Genomic DNA, 21,466 nt, shown 5'->3' with positions numbered 1-21,466 from the left:
TATTTTTGCTCACCACTACCAACAATATTCATTAATTTGGCTATAGGCAGTTCTGCTTTTAAATGGCATAAGCAGGAATAAAATGTAATCAACTGGTGCTGTTTTCATGAGAAACGTGTTACTTGGAAATAAGGATCATTTTGTAGAAAAGGAAAAAGATTTTTTTTATAAATAAAACAAATGAAATGCAGCCTATGTGGGATAGACAGCATCACCACCAGATGGATTCTTAAATTGTAGCCCTTGGTAGAACTACATCTACATGGAGGAAAGAAAGCAGGGTACCCCAACGTTCTGTCTTCTGTGCTCAATATCTTCATAAATTATTTAGGCAAGGGGATCGAAGGGGACCTCATTAAATTTGCAGATGACACAAAGCTGGTGGGAGGATAACCTACACTTTAGGAGATAAGCTCAAGATCCAAAAGAATCTTTATAGACTGGTCCCTATTCAACAAGATGCAATTTAGTGGTAAGAAAACGAAGGTCTTACATTTAAGCACCTCTGTCATCGCTACTGCTCCACTTCTGCTGGGACTGTTGCCATGGAGCCATAGTTGGGACCACTGTTTTATAGACAGCCACTTAAATATGAGCCAGAAATGTGTTGTATCTGCCAAAAAAGTCAATACACCTTAAACTACATAAGCAAAAGGATAACATCAAGATAATGTGAAGTGTTCATATTGCTTTATACTGCACTGGTAAAACCATACTTGGAACTCTGCATCCAGTTTTGATCACCATGATACAAAAAAGATGTTGGGATGTTTTGCTGTTCTGAAATTATTTATTTTATTGATTAAATGATTATGCCCCACACAAGTAGACTCTGGGGCTGAAATTGTTCAGTAAGTCATTATACTAGTGAGCATTTTCATCATATTGTTATGTATTTATGGTAAAATACCCAAATGGCTATCATATGATAATATCTTTCCCTCTCTCTCCACCAGTTGTATATATACGGCCCATATATATACTATATGTATGTATGCATGCATGTATGCATGTATGTGTGTGTATGTATGTATGTATGTATGTATGTATGTATGGAGAGAGAGAGAGAGAGAGAGAGAGAGAGAGAGAGAGAGAGAGAGAGAGAGAGAGAGAGAGAGAGAGAGAGAGAGAGAGAGAGAGAGAGAGAAGGGAAGGGGGGGGGAGAGAGAGAGACAGGGAGGGAAGAAGAGAAAGACCTCTTTTTCACACCCACATCCTGGCCAGGATTTAGTCCTTTTTCTTGCTCTTAATGTTTAAGACTGAAGCATATTTTTGCAGTTTTTCTTTGTGGCATCTTTTAATTCTTAAAACTAATACATAAGTTAGTTGAGCAGTGCAGATGTTAACACTGCCTTAGGGCTGTCTGTCCTGGGTCTGGTTTTGCACAGGGAGAGAGACAGTGTCTGCTTCCAACAGCTTGATGTTCCCTGCTCTTCCCTCTGCCCTGACTGCCCATTTGGAGCTTTCTCTTGGATTTCACAACCAAGTTGACTGAGTGAAGAAAAAATTGCCAAGTTGAGGCACCCTGGGCCTTGTAAAGCTGCAGGGCTGCGAACGGCACTCTGTTGCTGGCAGGCAGGGTGACCTGAGATGGCCGTCCCGGGGTTACAGAGGTTCTGGTAATTCTGAATGGGTGGGGAACTGGGAAAGAGAAGTTAGTCTTACTGAAGCAAAGCCCCCGGGAGCAGGGCTTGCTCCTGAATCTCATTTTTCACATGTCTCCTGCACTCTCACTACTAGCCCCGTAAGAGGAAAGGAGGTGCTTCCTGTTATTCTGATTCAAATCTCAAGCTGGTCACAGGATAGAAGCAGACTGCCTATGCTTCAGAGTGGCAGGCTGTACAAGATGGATGGCCATGCTCTGCTCTTGAGACTGCTTTTGCTGGTTTCCACAGGTAAGCGGTTCTCCAGGTTGGGTAAGATATGGCACAGGGTACTTGGGGCGGTGCGGCACTGGAGAGCTCATAATAGCTTTGGTCTCTGGACTGGCAAGTACAATGAGGGTCCTCACCCAGACAGTTCATCTCGGACAGGTTGGAAGGACATTTTAGGGAATGCTGAGGGGATGGTTAGACTTTGGAATCCAATGCTTAGAGCTTTCTGTGATCCTGCTTCTTACTTGAACGGGCTCCATATCGTAGGTCTAGCCATGCCGTCTGCTCTCTGCATGTGCCCCACCCAATTTATTTTCTTATTCGTCCATTATTTTTCCTGATCCCATATCATCAGGATTTCTTTCTGTCTCAAAGAACCAATGAGGGTTATTTTACAGATATAAAATCCTGAGAATTGAGATGCCCTCTTGTCCCGCCCTTCAGTTTTGCTTATACTCCTCCATCCCTTCACAAGAAGAATGCCAGCCTTTGACAGACCAAGTTTCTCTATATCCAAGCTGTATTAAGCCTTTGGCAGAATTTGTGAAGCCACTTGCATTCTGACCCTGGCTGAACTGGGGATGAATCAGAATGTCTTGTGAAATACTTGTGGCTCTTTTTCTTCTTCTTTTCTTTTTGTTTGCAATGATTTCAGAGAAGAAATGAAAGACATAAGTACCTTGCTTTAGCGTAGCTTTTCATGTATGGAGACCTACATGGAGGGCTACATTAGTTTCCTATTAAAAATTCTTTGACACTGTGGAGGAGTTGTACTTTCCTACCATACAGGTGTGAAGGAGTAAAGGACCTCTGTTGCTGGCCAGATCCATTTATTCTCCTAACGCTTCTTAGAGATCAACTTATAGGATCCAAACTACAGTTTGTCAAAAATAGAGATCAGATGTATTTTGCTTATAGAACTGATATGTTCAGAATGGCACAAAGAAGTAGTCCAAATGATACACTTCACAGTTTCAAATCTGACAACTGCTACCCATTACTGTGGGGAGAATGCAAAAAGCAAATAAATATTTTTTATAGAGTTATGCAGAACCTCTTAACACAATATCTTGCTTTTCATTATAGCAATTCCTCAAACTCAGAGAAGTTTTATATGTCTCAGTGGGGCAAAAATCAGTGGGTTAAGTAATATGGAGCAAAGCAAACTATTTTGACCCACTGACGAAGTTCACAAACACAGAGTCATGTACATCGTTATTAGGACCATATGTCCAAAATCATAACAAATAAGTCCAATGTTTTAAAATCTATGTTAAGGACAATGTGGTCAGAGGCTTAAAAAAAGAATGGAAAAGGACATATAACATATAGAATGCTGGTTACACCTTATTTTGGGGGGTGGGAACACCCCCCCTAATTTTTGAAAATCTACTTGGTATAATGTAATTTATTTGATTCTGCATCTCCTCTACTTTACTATATGACTTCAACAATGCATGCTTCAAAGAATTAGTATTAAATGTGCTTTTTGACCATTTTCCTTTCTCAACTTTTTGTGGCCTTATCTTGATTAATTAAGAATTCAGTCTTGGAAAACTGGACATAATTATGTCTATGTTAGGCTCTTTGTAATGAAGATATTGACTGAGGATTTGGAGTTAAAATCATATGATGACATCCAATAGCACAAGGCAAATTGAGGTAAAGGCTATCTCAGGTAGAGGAGATAGAGGATCGTTATGGTTAATTTTTTCTCTGGGGTGGGATTCTGCTCCCCATTGTTATCCCAACTCAAAATTCCAAACTTGTTTGTGAGTTTGCACTATCTTGAACTTTTAATAGGATTTTCTGCCCCTCTCCCCCAATGGCTTTAGTTTGGACTTCTCCTTAATTCTAAATTTCTAAGTTAGATTTTTTCCTGAGGTTATTTTTACATTGTCTCCTTTTTCTCTCAATTGTAGTGGCTATTACACTTCATGCTTTTTCTGGGACAACAGTATCTCCCCAAAATGCTACCTTCTCTTTCAAAAGTCTAAATCTTACGATACAGGAAATTAAAGGTAAGCTACAAATGAAATGGGGTAAAGAATTTGGTAAAGATTTTCTTATAGTGTTAGAATCCAGGTTTATCCCATGACATAGAATGGAGGGGAAAAATGAATCTTATTTGTATAGCTTTGCTTATTTTAGATAGCAGAGGGATGAACTAAGAAATCTGTACCTATAAAATGTGGCAATGGGCATGGATCTGAAAAACGTTTGGAAAGATTCAGAAGGATAAAACTTTAAATAGCTGTTAATCATGACAAGTTATTTATCATGACCGGTTGCTTCTTTCGTACAAGATCAGAAGCAACATGTCAGTCTGTCATATTCTATACGGGGGTTTTCTTGTGTTTGGAAAAACAGGATGCTTGGCTAAGATAAAGGTAAACGTTCCCCTCGCACATATGTGCTAGTCGTTCCCAACTCTAGTGGGTGGTGCTCATCTCCATTTCAAAGCCGAAGAGCCAGCGCTGTCAGAAGATGTCTCTGTGGTTATGTAGCTGGCATGACTAAATGCCGAAGGCGCATGGAATGCTGTCACCTTCCCATCAAAGGTGGTCCCTATTTTTCTACTTGCATTTTTCCATGCTTCCGAACTGCTAAGTTGGCAGAAGCTGGGACAAGTAACGGGAGCTCATTCCATTATGTGGTGCTAGGGATTTGAACTGCCGACCTTTCTGATTGACAAGTTCAGTGTCTTAGTCATTGAGTCATCTTGTCCCTGATGCTGGGCTAGATAGGCCTTTAATTGAATGCATGTGGGACCCTTCTGATAAACTGTCAATTTTGATGGTAATTCAGCTAATATCTTGGCATCCTAATGATAAAACAAAAATTATTTTCAAAGAAACCATGGGTTTACCCATGTAGCTTAATTTGTGCTGATTTGCTTCTTCCTTCTTTCATGTCCAGAAGCTGATAGGGTGGTACACTGAACCTTATTTCAGTGTTGGTAATATTTTATATTCTACCTGGAGAGAAGTACATTAATTTAGAAAGCATATGACAGTGAATAGCTTATGCAGTTCTAGCCCATAATAGAAATAATGAGCAGGGTGGCTCAAGAGAAATGATCTGATCCTGCCAGAGTTGCTTTCAACACCTACCACCTGTGATAGTGCTCACATTGTACCTAATGAGGGAAATATTTACATAATACACTGGGAACTGGAAAATTGGCAAATGTCTTCACATATAGTTGTTCCTTTTTTAAAAGTACTTTTAATTATTTGAGACGATTTGCCTCCCAACAATGGGCATGTTTTTTTCTAAGAACCTACATGAACTTGAAACTGATAGAGATTCCCTAAGATACAAACAAAATGTCTTTGAATTTTGAGGTTATACTTTTATGCTTGAAATATTTGTTGTTATTGTGAAATACTCTCAAAATGAAGGAATGAGAAAATATTGAAGATTGCCATCCCCAGAGGCAATGCAGCTCCACTCCTTGTACATGTATCTTGACGTTAATCACACATACATAAAAGAAACAGCTTGTGTCACAATAGTGCAATGATGGGGTTAGGGCAGAGGTGGTATTCAGCTGGTTCTGACCAGTTCTGGAGAACTGGTAGAGGAAATTTTGAATAGTTTGGAGAACCGGTAAATACCACCTCTGACTGGCCCCACCCCCATCTATTCTCTGCCTCCCGAGTCCCAGCTGATCGGGAAGGAATGGGGATTTTGCAGTAACCTTCCCCTGGAGTAGGGAGGGAATGGAGTTTTTACAGTATCCTTCCCACAAAGCTATACCCACAAAGCCATACCACACCCATAAAGCCACGCTAACAGAGCAGGTAGTAAAAAAAAATTAAATCCCACCAGTGAATTTGGGGGGCTGGGATGCTGTTCTCAGAAAAAGTTACTTGGAAACCGGCAACAAAATAAAGGGGAAAATCTGATATAGTGGGACCTCGGGTCCCAAACAGTTCAGACCATAAACAACAATCTGTTAAATGTTTCACTCAGGTCACGAACTCATCCTCGGGTGCCAAATAAAGATAGCCACGGCAATTTCCCCAGCCACGGCAATTTCCGCTTCCGTGCCATTTTTTGTGTGTGCATGCGCAGTCTTGCTTCTGGTCAGGACCAAAACAGGTGCTGGAACGGATTATGGTTGGCACCTGAGGTCCCACTGTACTAGATTTCTCCCAATTGCAGAGTTTTTCCTCAACATAGTGTTCCTATGATCCCTTGAATGCCAGCTCCCAAACCATAGTTATTTTTTCAAGAGTTCTTTCTATCAAGGGGATTCTATCATCATCCTTTTCCTTCTTTACCACAATTATTACAATCATCCAACTTATTCAGCCTGGAATAATTAATTGTCCTTGGTGAAGTCCAGTTGCAACTCCATTCCTCTCCTTTTTGATGATCTGGGAAAAATCTGTAGTTTTTATACGTTCATTAACCAAGATTATTTTGAAAGCTTGAGTTAAAATTGAAAAAAAAGATATGCGCAGTTAGTTTGCTTCCAACTACTTTGCAGAAATGTTGTGCTGTCTGATGAAATAAAATAATAGTCTTCAGTGTTTGTAAAGACACGTTTGAAATGGGATTAAGTAATCCTTGTTGCCTGAGTCAGATTAGAAGGGGAACTGGTGACAGTTTGTTAATTTTGATGGGGAATAAATCAAAATTTCTACTAAACACCTTTCTCCATTCCTCAGAATTCTAGCAGTAGATGACCCAGGTAGATTTATTTCTATCTCACACCTCAGGGTAATTTCTTATGTTTTATTTCTTTTCCATTCTAGATTTGGTATACAATTACCGTATCAGAGAGTGTTGGGATTTGTTTACTGGGCAGATGGCCAATATCAGCAAAATATATTGGTGTGATTGGAAGACTATTCTCAGGTATTGCAGAGTTTCACCTTTTACTGACCATGAATGAGGAAGAAGGTTGTATGATTTTACCATAATAAAGTTTAATATTTGTATCAGAATAAAATGAAGATACTTTCTTAAATTATACTGTATAGATAGTCCTCATTTGATGACAGCCTCCATTAGCAGCCGTTCCCATTTGTTACAGTGATGATAATGTAACTTTATGACCAATCATTTATGACCTTCACAGGCCAAAGGAAAGCTGAAATAACATCATAAGCACAGTCATAGTTTCACTTGGCAACCATTTCACTTAACGGCCAAATTTCCAATCCTAATTATAATCATGAATCATGGACTACTTGTTATGTATTACATTTTCTTATTTCAGATATTTATACGCAACTACCTGAATACCCGTCTCTGCTATGAAACTACGTGATTGGGCTTGATAAATCGACACTTACAGTTTGAAAATTAATGAGTAGTTACGATCGGCCTCTCCTATTCATCTTCTCTCCCTCAGGATTGCCACACAGAGGCCTCTCCTCTCCTATACCCTTCTCTCCTTCAGCCTTGCCCCACAGAAAAATCTCCTATCCTATTCCCTTCTCTCTCTCAGGTTTGCCCTACAGAAGCCTATCCTATCCTATGCTATCCTACCCTATTTCCTTCTTTCCCTCAGCCTCGCCCCATAGAAGCCCCGCCTATCCTATCCATTTCTCTCCCTCAGGCTTGCCCCAAAGAAGTCTTTCCTATCCTATCCCCCTTCTCTTTCAGGCTTGCCCGACAGAATCCTCCCCTATCTTATCCCCTTCTCTCCCTCAGCCTTTCCCCACAGAAACCTCTCCTATCTTATCTCCTTCTCTGCCTCAGGCTCCTCTCCAAACTCCTAGCCAGCAGGCCAGATGAGTCACGTGCTGGCCATACCCAAGCAGCAGTTTGAACAGAAATCGTTTCAGGTGGGGAGAGGGGAGTAGAACTCCTTAACATCAGAGTGTGTTAATAATAATAATAATATAACAAATACTAATGATCTGATGATTTATTTCAAAAAATCCATTGTAAGTGAGCACCTAGAAGGCAAGAGGAACATACTTGCCACATTTCAAATTTGTAAGCTTTAATGTTCTGGAGATTTCATGATTCAGCATGAGTGGTTTTCATATATATATATATATATATATATATATATATATATATATATATATATATATATATATATATATATATATATATATATATATATATATATATATATATATATATATACACACACATACATACATACATACATACATACATACATACATATATACACATACATACATACATATATATATATATATACACACATACATACATACATACATACATATATACACATACATACATATATATATATATACATATATATACATGTATGTATGTATGTATGTATGTATGTATATATATATATATATAATTTATTTATCAGCACAAATAAAACACAAATATAACAAAGGCAACAGTAAAAATATTGGGTTTCTGTCGTGATGGACTCTTGTGACGAGCCGATTGACAGATGATGGAAGCAGTTAGCTTCCTCCCATAATTGGGGCTTACCAGGGGTTGTGACACTAAATATATACCTTCTTCCCTGGCTTCAGCTGATAAGGAGGAGACCTGTGGCATAATGGCTAAGACGTTTGCCTAAGATGCAATACAGCACAGGTTCGAATCCCAGTAAGGGTATGGCTAGCTGATGAGAGCTAAATAGCTTGAAATAAATCTATACTAGTCTCCCTTTATTTATTTATCAGCACAAATAAAACACACACACACACACACACACATATATATATATATATATTTGTAAGCAAGTCGTTTCAGAATTAATTGGTGGGATTCAGGCTAAATTAATCATAATTAGGTTAACTGAAATTAGTGTGATTAGGTAGCATGCAATAATGAAATGTGAGGATGACCTTGGAAGATCATCCAGGGAAAGAAGTGCTGCTTAGGGAACCATCAGATAAAAGGCAGATGGCCCCACAGCTGAGCAACAGACAGAGAAGGAATAATAGAAAAGATCTGCCTTACCTAATCCAGCAGTAAAAAAAAAAAAAAAAAAGCAGTGGGAAATATGTACTTTCAGACTTGGAAGATTGTGTTAATGTAGTCTTGTAATAAAGTAGAATTAGTTCATCTATTCATGTTTCCTGTCTGGTCTACATGGGAAGCTGACACCTGTTCTGTCCACTTTTTTGTCCTGGTCTCACAGATGTTTTTGGCTGTCTCTGTTTAAATCAAAATGAATGGTAAAAAGGAATTTTCTAAGAGTAAGCTAAGCCTATCCACATTTTTTTTTGTGTGGGGGTATAAGCTTAGTTATATCAAAATAACCGAACTGAATGTAAACACATTCAAAAAGATTCTGTTATAATACTTGTTAGAATAAAAATAGTACTAATGTAGGCATTTTTAATGGGTTGTGTTATGTTTGTATCTTTTCATCTTTTGCTGAAGAAAAGATGAAATGTTGGATTCTAAAATAACCTTAATGGCAATTGAAGTACCTACTGTAGCGTAGTTTTACTATCTGACTTAAGGGACTGATGTTTATTGCAATATTTTATGGCTTACGTTTAATAGTTTACTGCTATTTCTTTCCTTGGGATGCTCCCCCTTGCTTGGGTTGATTTCTCTAGGCCAAAAGAACTAACAATGTTTTCATTATTTTGAAAATTATAATCTTAAAAAATAATAGGGTTTTACAATATGGAGCAAGTAGTAACTATAGGTCATGTCAAACAAAATAATAACTATATTTTCTGGCCAATAGATATATGGAGGCAAAAAAGGAAATTGCAAGCTGAAATTCTGAATTGTGATATTGAAATCTGAATATTTTAGAAATAAATTCACAAAACTCACAAAAAACTGTCCCGACATATTAATAACATAAACAAGGTCCCTTCTATTAAATAATGTCACTTTGTTGGACCTGGGATCATGCATTCTCTGTGGCAGCAGCTGCCCTATGAAATAGCACACTGTTGTGCAGCGGCCCGTGGAACTGGTGGCAGAGTTGAACAGTGAGGAGGTTGGGGAGAAACATGGGCCAGTCCTGGAGACTGGGGGAGGCTTGGGCGAGGGCTCTGCATCAGAGAGAGGGGCCAGGGCCATCTGGGAGTTATGTCCTGCCTCCGGAGCCTCCGGCGTTGGACATCAGCAAGGCAGAGGAACAGGCTCCCCCTGTTCCCAGTGCACGCATGTGCAGAGTTGCCAGAAGACAAGAACAGTTAAAACAAAAGGGACAACTTGGGAGTAAGGCTTGGAGGTGATTGGCCCCTCCCATAGGACATAAAAGCAAGGCTTGTGCTGGTTTAATTCTGAAGCTCTGTTTTGACTCTTTGCTCCGTGTGGCCTTGCCAAGCTAATTGCCAGTTAGATCTTTGGCAACATTTCAAGGAAGATAAAGGTGGGTGCTTATCAGCCTTATCCTGAAAGACTTTGGCAGAGCACTGTCGGACTCATTATGGGCTGTGAATGAACATAATTCACAGCCTTTGAAATAAAAAGAGGATTTTTGGGATTAAGCATGTGCTTTTTACTGTGTCAGGAAGCTTAGGTCAGAACACACCCCTCTGGAGATTTGGATGGCCCTAACCTTGTTAGATTTTTGTAAGGATTGAAGACCTGGCTACTTTCCCAGGCATTTGCTGGCTAATGCTGTCTGATTTACAGAGCAGAGGGCAAGAGGAAGAACTGCTACCAAGGCAATATTCAGATAAAAGACCAAGTCTGGGCCAAGAAAATAACTTGAGAAATTGTCTCAGATGAGCCTCTCCCTAGTTCATGCATGGATAAAGGGAGGGAGAGACAAGTACATTCAAAAAGATCCTGTTATTATACCTGCTAGAATAAAAATAGCACTAATTTGGGTGTTTTAATGGGTTGTGCTGTGTTTGACTTTTAACATAGTTGTCACTTATTGTTTTTAACTGTATGTTTCCCAGAATCACTTTTGTAAGAGAGGAGGCTATATAAATTATTTAAACAAATATATATATATATATTTAAAATATTCTCAAAATACTGTACACTATGGAGCCATACATTTTTAATTATAAGATATTTGACCACATTAGATGGGGAAAAAATATGAAAATGAAAATTAATATTATCGAAAGTCCCAATGCATTTTGAGGGAATACTAAGACTATTCCTCCCTCATTTCCCACATATTTGATTGGTATGTTTTCTTGTTTTTTTACATTAAATAAGAAAACATGTATAGGCATGGGCTCTGCATGCCTGTATATGTTCAATTATTTCTCATTCTCATTCAGAGTAGGTCTGAATGGGCCAACTATTTTTTTCCTGACTATCTTTCTTACACTACTAATTCTGTTCATACTTTCTTATTTTGTTTCCTTGATTCTTGGTTATCTTTATAGGCCATACAGTCACCTGACAGACTGCCTGGAAAATGAAGCTGATAAACTGCTGATAAACTACCCCAATTCCATGGCTGAGGAATACATCATCATCAGCCATCATGAATACTTCCTCAATTGCACCCTGCAGAATCAACCTCTCAAAGATCCTCCTGAAAATATTTTGCTGGCTCTCATCATAACCCCCATCTGCCTTATTCCTTTCTTGGTTGCTCTTGTTGTGTTGAAGAGCAAAGATGGTGAGATGCATATGTGAGTCCTAAATTTTATGAGGTAGTGTGATAGGGTCTCCATGGCCTAAGCAGCACAATTGCAACACTCAATTCTTGAGAATTATGAAATTCACCCTACCCAGTCTAATAATATTATCTAGCATGAGCCATTGCACTGGAGACTATTGATTGAAGTGCTGAATGAGGGCACGTTGTACTAAAAGAAGGGTAATAGAAAGAGCAAAGCCATACTCCATCACCAAGGCAAATGCTGATGTATGTATGCTTCAGTTATAACCTGATTTAACATTACTGCCTATCTTATTCTGAATGAATTATGAGAACTATAGACAAATTGGGCTACTGGAAATTCTTAGTGAGAATTTCCTAGACTCTTTACAGAATTGCTTTTTGTGAGACACCAAAGCAGTGAAAGATTTTAGGGTGGATAGAGATAAGTCAAACATATTGTATGTGAATGTTTTTTTGTTAGAAAGAAAATGGTAAGTTCTTATGTGCCCTTCTTTTTACAAATTGATATTTTTGTCTTTCCACCCAAACTCTCACCCATGCTTATAATTGTCAGATGGTTATGCTGTATAAAATAGTGTTTTTCCATGTAGGCAAATTGTTAGGATAATGTCCCTTGTCTTTCTCCCTATTAAGATTATGGCAAGCTCTGGCTATCCCAAATGTGGACTTCTTTTTGTAAGTAATCTGAATTAACGAGATGAAATGGCATCTGCCCTCAATGCCTTCTTTTCAGTTACAAGTTTCACTCTACTCACTTCAACCTAAACATTTGCTCAATATGCAGGATATGTCCAAGATCTCCAAGGAATTACATAAAGCTGCATTTCTCTCCTTCAGCAAGATGGAATAGAAAAAATACAGAAAATATCTGTAAATGGATCAAGAAAATGAACTGAAAGTTGGTTTAAGTTTAGCAAAAGGAATTATGAGGGACATACATGACAAAAGATAATTAAATAGTGAACAGTTAGTAGAAATGACAACCTAGAAGAGTTCAACATAGTCACATTTTGGCCATTGTGTGATACTCTTGTAACTATTTTTAAAATGCAATGCAATTACATTTTCCTATACTAGTAGCATAGTACTATTGAGACAAATTAGAGCTATTGGCTCTTTCACAATTAACTTCCTCCTTGCATCCTCTTACTTTTTTCTCTCCAACATTTTAGTAGCAACATTGATTTTAACAAACCCCATTAACATAATATTATTGCTTGACTATGGCACTCTAACTTAATCTCTAGAAGCTATATATTGATATTTCATAAAAGCAATTTCCCTTCCGTTATGTGTACTGCAAAGGAAGACATTTAGATAAATTCAAAAACTATGTTCAATATTTTTTGGGAATTGAAGAATAAAACTTCTATGGTTCTTCAGTATCTATTATCTTTCACCTTGATAATCTCTGTAATCACTCCTTTTTTGAGAATTTCTCAAGTTGAAATATCCTGGCCCCCACATGAGTGACATACAGAAATTACTGAAGAAGAACAACAGATACAACACATCAGCAAATGGATAAACTGGGCAGTTTTACTAGACATTCTTCATTTATCATAATTGTTTTCCTGGGACACATGTATTTGTCTTCATTCATGTTTTCTTAGAAGTGAACATTTGATTATTCTTTTTCTGTAGCTTTTTTCTTTCTGTATGATAAATAAATGAAAACTGAAAGGAAATTAGCAATTAAAATAGAACCTCAATGCCAGAAAATGTTTCCTTGTCATGATACAGATATCCTATAACCGAAATTGCAGAAAAAACATTGATGTTCAGTAGTTTGATTTAAGTATAAGTATAATCTTTATTGTCATTGGACTTAAATACAATTGGTTAAATACAATGAAATTTGCTAATAAGTATCCTTTCTGGGTAATTCCTTTCATAGGGAATAATTTCTCTTTTTGTGCTTCAAATGGCAATAAAGATTATGGTATTCTGTTAAAGTCTCTTTGTCCTAAACACTGCTTTCTTATTTTTATTTTATTATGAGAATGTATTCACTTTAGTTTTGTTCTCTTTCATTTTGTATACCATCTCAAATATCTGAAGGACAGTGCAGTGATTTATTAATGTTTCAGATAAAATAAACATAGGACATACTAAGGAGAGCTACTTCTTGAATTTAATTTCTACTAATGTTTTAATTAAAAAGAAAAGCAAAATTTTCAGGCCACTCATCTCACAAAAGTGATTCTGAGCACTGTACAATGTTTAAAATCCAACAATTAAACCAATAATCTACACATGACACCCTAGATAAACGATACTTTCCAATCATATCAATAAAAGGGCTTGTCCTGTCTCCTCTTCCAATGCCTTGGAGAAAGGTCAATTTTGTTAGGAATATCTAGATTTCTGGGATAAGCTTTTTGAACAGGACACAAATCATGTCTTCTCCCTTAGAAGCATGCCCTCTCTGCTAGATCTGGCGGGTTCAGCAGAAACAACAAGAGAAAGGTAATCTTGTAAATATGCAGCTCACAGTAGCAATGTTACATGGATTAGCCTGAGATGTCAAAAACTGCCCGTGTAGAAACTAACATGTGCATGAAATTATGATTGAAAGCAACCGGTAACTACTATAGTACATATATTTCAGTATATGTGTCATATAATTTGTATGCACATACTGTATTTCAGTATCTGTATCTGTATAATTTCTGTATCTTGTACCAATCTAGAGGATAAATGCCAAATCTGTATCATTTGCAACTGTTAGCGAGGTTCCACATAAAGCACATTGCACTTATTACAGGGCATAACTGAGATACTGATAATGTTTGAGTAAATCAAGTGGGTCAAATAGCTACCAAGACAGATTCAAATGTTGTTCTTTGTATAGCTATACTGTGTAGCCAATGATTGTTGAGGTCACGAGATAATGAGAAAGTTAACCTATTTTTCCAGGGAAAGTAGGATCCCATCCAGAATAGGTTAAACCCCAATTACCAATTCTATTTTCTATACCTATACCAATTACCTGTTGCATTTTCATTGGATCTAATTTCAGTTTGGTCTCTTTCATTCAGCCCATTATCAAACTTAAGTATCATTCAGGGACACTAAAGTTAGATAGCAAAAAACAAGAGAGCTTGGTAATTCAAGCATACTGATGGTAACTCAGGCCAAACTCTAAATAGTCTACATAGGTTAATATAGATGCTGAACAGTATAGGGCATATAAGGTGTACATAGGCCAATATTAATCCAATAGTCCTCCAGCACTAACGTTTGAATATTTTGCAGTTGGAACCATTGCAAAACAATCTCATTGTTCTAGCAGATAAACGAAAAAATATTCCATAATCAAAGGGACGGAGTGTTTCCCACAGGCTAAACCTTGTTTTTGTACCATCCGTATCTGTTTTGGATAGCTCAGTTATGCTATGCTTAGACTACAAATGCAACTGTCGTCTTACTCACCTTGATACATAATCTTTATTTGGGAAATAGTTTACTTAGCAGAAGGTTCCTAGATATAATTCGGCAAGATTATTTTTTATTATTATTTCAGAGAAGAATGAAATCATATACACGCCAGAGTTTTGTCTACTGAAGTATGGAGAATCAAAGCCTTCTAGAGGTTTGCGTGCTTAGGTTCTAATCTTCACCCACCTGTCTTTCCAAGCCAGCCGTTATTTGAACACTATCCTGATGGCCTTGGAAGGCACCCGATCTGGGTAGGCATAATGGGTCCTTCTAGCCTGACAACAGCGGGTTCCTACTTGACCAGCTTCAATCCTTTTTATTATTCTCTATTACTAAAGAAAATATAATTACTAAAAGTGGTATATTTGTTTTCACCCAATCCTGACATCAATGAAATCATTAGTTTAATTGGTGGAGAGATTACAAAATTTATTTTTCATTGTAGGATAATGTAATACCATGAAAGATACTTAAATTATATTCAGTGGATTCACTGAATATAATTTTAAACAATATAAACAGTTAATTTTATGCATGCTTTCATAGCTACTTACAATATAACTACATGAAAATCCCCTAACATAGCGGATAAAACTTTTTTTTGCTTTTGACTGATGTTCTTCATATAAGCCCTGCACTAGTCACATGAATATAATATGCATTGTAAATTACCTTAGTAATTCCTTACTTCAGGAATATTCATCTATGCCATCGGCTCTCATTAAATATCTTAAAAACTTGCAATATCTTAATGGAATAGAGCAGGGGTGTCAAACTCGATTTCATTGAGGGCTGCATCAGGGTTGTGTTTGAGCTCGGGGAGAAGAGTGGGTATGGCCAGGGTTGGCATGGCCAGCTTGACATCACTTGTGTTGGGGGCATTTGTGGTGGCCCAAGTGCTCTGTCAGAGAAAAAGGGCTCTTGAGCTCTGTTTTTGGCCATGATGGCCTCCTGCCAGAGAAAATGGAGCTTGGGTGGGCCACACATTCCCCCAAGGCCCCATTTTAATCCATGATGGCCCCCTGCAGCCCTCTGTCAGCAAAAACGGAGCTCAGTTTTCACTGGCAGAAGGCTGCAGGAGGCTCATCACAGCTAAAAATGGGGCCTGGGAGGGCTGCGCAGAGTCCTCCTAAGTTCCGTTTTCACTGGCAGAGGCACAGTGGGCCAGTGCATTGCTGTTTCCAGGGTGGCCCGCAGGCCAGATCTAAGCACCCCATGGGCTGGATCTGGCCCCCAGGCCTTGAGTTGACACCCCTGGAATAGAGGATGAATGCATTATTTAAAGAGCTAACCAAATGGTTTCTCCTATGGATGTAAAGTGGAGTATATGCTTCATTGACGAGCATACACTTCCTCAAAAAGTAAAAAAGGAATCTAAAACTTGAACTGAGCAGTTGGATGTTCAACTGAGCACTTTTGAAAAGTTTGAGTAGAAATGTCTCCCATAAAAGGATATACGGGTCAACTTATAGTGACTGTTCAGAATCACAATGGCACTGAAAAATGTGAGTTATGATAATTTCACATTTACAACTGTTGTAACAACCCCATTGTCATGTGATCAAAATTCAGATGCTTAGCAACTAAATCACCATCACCATCATTATTATTATCATCATCAGAGATGGAAGGGATCTTGGAGGTCTTCTAGTTCAACCCTGCTGGTCAAATAGATGACCCTATACCATTTCAGACAAATGGATGACCAATTCCTTCTTAAAAGCCTCCAGTGATGAAGCACTCAAAATTTCTGAAGGCAAGCTCTTCTACTGGTTGATTGTTATCACTGTCATGAAATTTCTTCTTATTTCTAGTTCCCTAACTCCTTGGTTAGTTTCCATTCATTGTTTCTTGTCTTGCCTTCTGGCCTTTGGAAAATAGGCTGACCCCCTCTTCTTTGTGGCAGGCCTTTAAATATTGAAATACTGCTATCCTGCCACCCTTTAGGTCCTTATCACTAGGTTAGACATACCCAATTGATATGTTTTAGCCTCTAGTCCCCTAATCATTTTAATTGCTCTTCTCTGGATTATTTCCAGAGTTTCAATATCTTTTTGAAACTATGCAACTTTCATATTTATGACAGTCACAATGTCCCAGGGTCAAGTGAATATATTTTGAGACCTTCTGATAGGCAAAATAAATGGGGAAGCCAGATTCACTGAACAATCATGTCAATAAATTGACAATCACAGTGATTAACCTAACAATTGTGGCAAGAAAACTCATAAAATAGAGCAAAATTCACTTATCTCACTTAGCAACAGCAATTTTAGGCTCAATTGTATTTGTACACTGAGGACTACCTGTTCAACAGGTGAGCACTCTATCTGAACAATCAATATAAAATATATTAAAATTAAATACAAGCTTAGTTGCAGTGATTCATTTGCAAATAAAAACAATTCATAAAGGAAGTAGGATAATTATTTCACTTGTACTGTAAATATTCAGTTCCTTTCTTTCTTTCTAAGCTAGTTTGATGGAAGCAAGGAGAGCAGCCATTGATTCTCTCTTTTCCCTCCCTCCTGACTTCCATTGTTTCTATTGTTTTCCAAAGGAAGGGTGACTCCATCCCTTTTACAGACTGGTTTGTCAGATCAGCATAGAAACTGAGGGAAACTGTATTGTAAAAGTTAGGTTCTCCGTTATGGGTAAACAGAAATTGAGGGGATATGTGTCTTACTTCAGAATGTTATAATAGTAGGAGTATTAAATCCATACAACTAACATTTGCTTAGAGAATAGCTTAGATGCAGAAGCACATCTCTGTGGCAAATGGCTACCATGAGGAGAAGGGGAAGGGATGTAAGCTGTCAGGTGGCAGTTCAACGTAAAGACCTCTAATTTTACATACTTTAAAATCTAACTTTCTGTATGCTTTGCAATGGTGTTGCAATTAAAAATAAGGTATACTAAAAGAAAAAAATGTGACTAAAATGTCTTTATTCATAAAAATAAACTATGTAACGCTGTGCAATAGGGAAACAGTTTGCAAAAATGTACTCTTAGGCCCAAAACCTGGTTACCTAAAGCAATCAAATCACTTTGATAAAATACAACACTATTTTATTTTCTTGCGCTTGATAATGCAGGAAAGTTTTGAAACTTCCTGGAGAGACCATGATCAAAACCAGAACAAGAGCTCATATGTCTCTGGCCCCACAAATCGCAAAGACAAAATAAAGAAAATAGCAGACACAGTGGAAACCACAGCCTGACATTGAAATGCTTTAGATAAATCCATCCGTGCAACTTTATCATTATTTATCCTTTCCTACTAGTCTGCATGCTTGCCATACTAGCTTTGAAATATGGTCAGTGAATAAAAACAGTATGATTTACTGGGTCACAGGTTTTTTTCCCTATCGCTTCTCAGGGTCACTTTAACGTACTGTGAATTTTTTATTATGAGAATCTTTTAACCATTTCATGTGTATTGCAGGCATTTCAAAGGTTTAGTAATGAATGCAGTTTACAGTATATGTGAATGGGGGAGGGAACATTTTCTCACACTTTTTCTTCATAGAACAGACAGTTGTAAGTGAAATGTGTATGTATCTGGAATTTTCCAAGTAAAGAAAAAAAGAAATAAGGATTTTCCTAGCAGCAAGATGTTCTAACAGGTACAACTTTGAGGAAATATATTTTGATTTTTTACCACATGAAGAATGCAGTAGGGAGAACTATTCAGGCCCTCTGCCACTTCTTGAGTTTACTCATAGGTAATGAATAGCTTTGGCGCCCTCTTGAGCCTGACCAAAGCCTTCTGCGGAAAGCTTTTTTAGAACTTTCTCCAGGCAAGGGGAGGCCCTGCCGTTTTCACTGCTTGAAGCACTGCTGTCTGTTTTTCAGAGTCATAAAGATGAAGCGTTGAAAAACTACTACCCAGCCATGAAATACATGTCCATAATAATATATGCTGCCCAGAATTGCTTCCGGTGAAATGGGTGACTATACAACTGGATGACTAAGTAGAATCTGCTTTAAGCCAGGTTGGGTATATAATGTCTTGACACATTTCATGGCTGATGTTAGATCGGGTTAAGGAGACAAAAAAGGCTTCAGTAAACAACAGCTCTTTATTGCAAGTCAAGTAAACATCCGGCTGAGGAATGGTCGGGCAGCATCCCCTTTTAAAGGGTTCTGTCAGACCTCTTAACCAATGAGATTCAACCTCTGTTTCCGCCGGAACAGAGGACCTTGGTGGAAACCTCTTGCAGTCTGTCGGGGGGGGGGGGGTATCTAACAGCTGACTCCAGGTTTGGGAGAAACCAGGAAGTGGTGGTGGGTTTGGCAAATTTATTTGGCTGTGCTCTAATCGATATCAAATGACTGGATTTAACACATGTAAATTTAATGAATGCATATTTTCCATAGTCCAGAATGAATCTCTTTTTCAGGAATGTTGCAAGGGCATATTCTCTAGAGGATAGTTGCTTGAAACCTTCATTCATTTTATTGAACTGTTGACTCTAATGTGTAATAAGGCCCAGATTTCCAAAGTGAGGTCCATGGGACAAATATAATGCTTTAGCATTGGTGTTTGCCAGCTCCTCCCCCAATTTAATGTTTGTTATATTTATTCATTTAATTTATATGCCCAAGGTCTCACAACACACACACACACACACACACACACACACACACACACACACACACACACACACACACTGTCAAGTCAATATTGCAGACTAGAATTGGTTTGGACATACACTCACTTTCTAGAAAATGTTTAATTTACTGGGGACAGGTGTATGATCTTGTGCACAGCAAGGTGTGGGCTCAAAGATGCCTTGTTGACTATTTCTTAAAGACACGACATGCATGTTTTCCTCACAATTCTAACTTGTAGTTAAGGTTAGTTGAATTGCATGGTTGCTTTTTTAGGATAAAATATTTGCTTCGAAATGAGGATCCTAAAATTATGTACTGTAATAATAAGGATTTTGTTCTCAAATATTTTGTTCTTAACTCTTCAAGTTATGCCAAGTCTGGAAACAAACTACAGTTTTTTTTGGAATTAAATATTTTATTGGATGTGTCAATATGTCATTCTCTGTTAGCCTGCATTCTCCCCAACTAAAATAATGTAGCTTTTAAAAAAAGAGAAACATAAAAAAGTGATATGAATGAAGAGGAGACAGAAACCCTGAATTTTCTAAAGCCGTGGAATTGTTGGAGTACATTCCAGATGGCCTTTATGTAGTACTATCTTCCACTCTGTAAAGTGCACAAAGATGTAGACATACATTTGTTGCATCTTCTATCTCAATTCTGGCTCCTTAATAAGGATGATTAATGGTGCTGAGCTAACAATTTACTATGGCGCAAACCAAGGTGTAGAAATAGCAATAGCACTTAGACTTATATACCGCTTCATAGTGCTTTTACAGCCCTCTCTAAATAGTTTACAGAGTCAGCATATTGCCCCAACAATCTGGGTCCTCATTTTATCCACCTCAGAAGGATGGAAGGCTGAGTCAACCTTCCATCTGGTGAGATTTGAAGTGCCAAAATGCAGCTAGCAGTCAGCTGAAGTAGCCTGCAGTACTGCACTCTAACCACTGCACCACCTGGGCTTGGCTGTAGCTGGATTCCTCAACAAACTTGAAAAAACATCTGCCTCTCATTCTTCCTAATGTGGAGTGGGATGGGGCTGTGGCCTGAGGAGGAAGTAATTTCTGATAGAGGGCTAGACTTTCTATCAATACTTGATCTGAATGGGAATTCTGGAAAACTAGGGTAAACTCTCCCTGCTTTGTAGATAATTTCTTACCTATGCCCTTTATCATTCCTCCATGCAGTTTAAATATTTACTTTAAATATTAAAATAAATTGATGTCTTCTGTTTCCTTTTCTCTCATATTGCTTTTTCAAATTGCTTTGAAAAATTCCAAATTAGTGCCAACATGAAAATTCTGTGCAATTAATACTTATCTCAGTAAACTTTGACCTGTTCTTTATATCAATGCATATTCAGTACATTGTTATGCTATATTTCATTCCACGCTACATGGTTTTAGTATCTTTAATTGCAGACACATAAAGCATTCATGGAGCTATCAGGAATATTTGTTAGGAAAGCAAGATTCTGCAAGATTATCTGAGGTGATATCACAGAAGGACAAAGGTCAATATTTAGAATATAGTCTTTGCCACATGGATAGTATCATTCATTACATGGAATATTTCTATATCTACATTCAAGGATTCTTGAAGCATATAAGGCAAACTAAGGTGAATATTTGGTGGAACTTTAGAAGAATAAACTGTAAGAGTAAGACATCAAACAGCTTTCTGTCCCCACACTTAAGGACATCCTGTCTTGGTCTTCTTATCTGGTCATTCCTGAAAATCTCTCTTTCAGGATGTCTCCTGCCAGAGCATGTTCCATTCCCAAATGGAACTGAAAAGAAAGTTCACCCTGCAGGAAGTTCTTCTCTGCCCAATATTTCCCTATAGCAGTGATGGCTAACCTTTTTGTTGTTGCGTGCCCATACCAGTGGTGAGTTATGACCGGTACACCCTGGTATTTGAGGTTTTCGGGGTTTCTGCACACACATACAGAGCATACGGCGCCTGTGCGATGCTCTGCCGAGCAGCTAGAACGTTGTTGGCG

General features: G+C 38.0%; 1 protein-coding gene across 1 annotated transcript; it reads left to right on the top strand.

Annotated features, from left to right (window-relative positions):
- Window positions 1–1,736: 1,736 nt before the first annotated feature.
- RAMP2 (receptor activity modifying protein 2) lies at window positions 1,737–13,519 on the top strand. Its single transcript, XM_014072638.2, has 4 exons — window positions 1,737–1,895; window positions 3,797–3,895; window positions 6,641–6,743; window positions 11,159–13,519. The coding sequence occupies exons 1-4, from the start codon at window positions 1,820–1,822 to the stop codon at window positions 11,412–11,414; spliced, it is 534 nt and encodes a 177-aa protein (XP_013928113.2). The 5' UTR covers window positions 1,737–1,819; the 3' UTR covers window positions 11,415–13,519.
- Window positions 13,520–21,466: the final 7,947 nt, after the last annotated feature.

Source organism: Thamnophis sirtalis, unplaced genomic scaffold (assembly GCF_051295495.1).
Source record: "Thamnophis sirtalis isolate CommonGarterSnake01/CBP01778 unplaced genomic scaffold, rThaSir2_p1.2 scaffold_4, whole genome shotgun sequence".
Lineage (NCBI taxonomy): Eukaryota > Metazoa > Chordata > Lepidosauria > Squamata > Natricidae > Thamnophis > Thamnophis sirtalis.
This window is presented reverse-complemented; position numbering and strand designations above follow the sequence as displayed.

What these genes read in the sequence shown, in the direction of transcription:
- RAMP2 (XM_014072638.2), top strand. Translation starts at nt 1,820, where the DNA reads ATGCTTCAGAGTGGCAGGCTGTACAAGATGGATGGCCATGCTCTGCTC. An exon ending in GCTTTTGCTGGTTTCCACAG is followed by an intron (nt 1,896 to 3,796) that starts GTAAGCGGTTCT and finishes TCTCAATTGTAG; the next exon opens with TGGCTATTACACTTCATGCT. An exon ending in GATTGGAAGACTATTCTCAG is followed by an intron (nt 6,744 to 11,158) that starts GTATTGCAGAGT and finishes TTATCTTTATAG; the next exon opens with GCCATACAGTCACCTGACAG.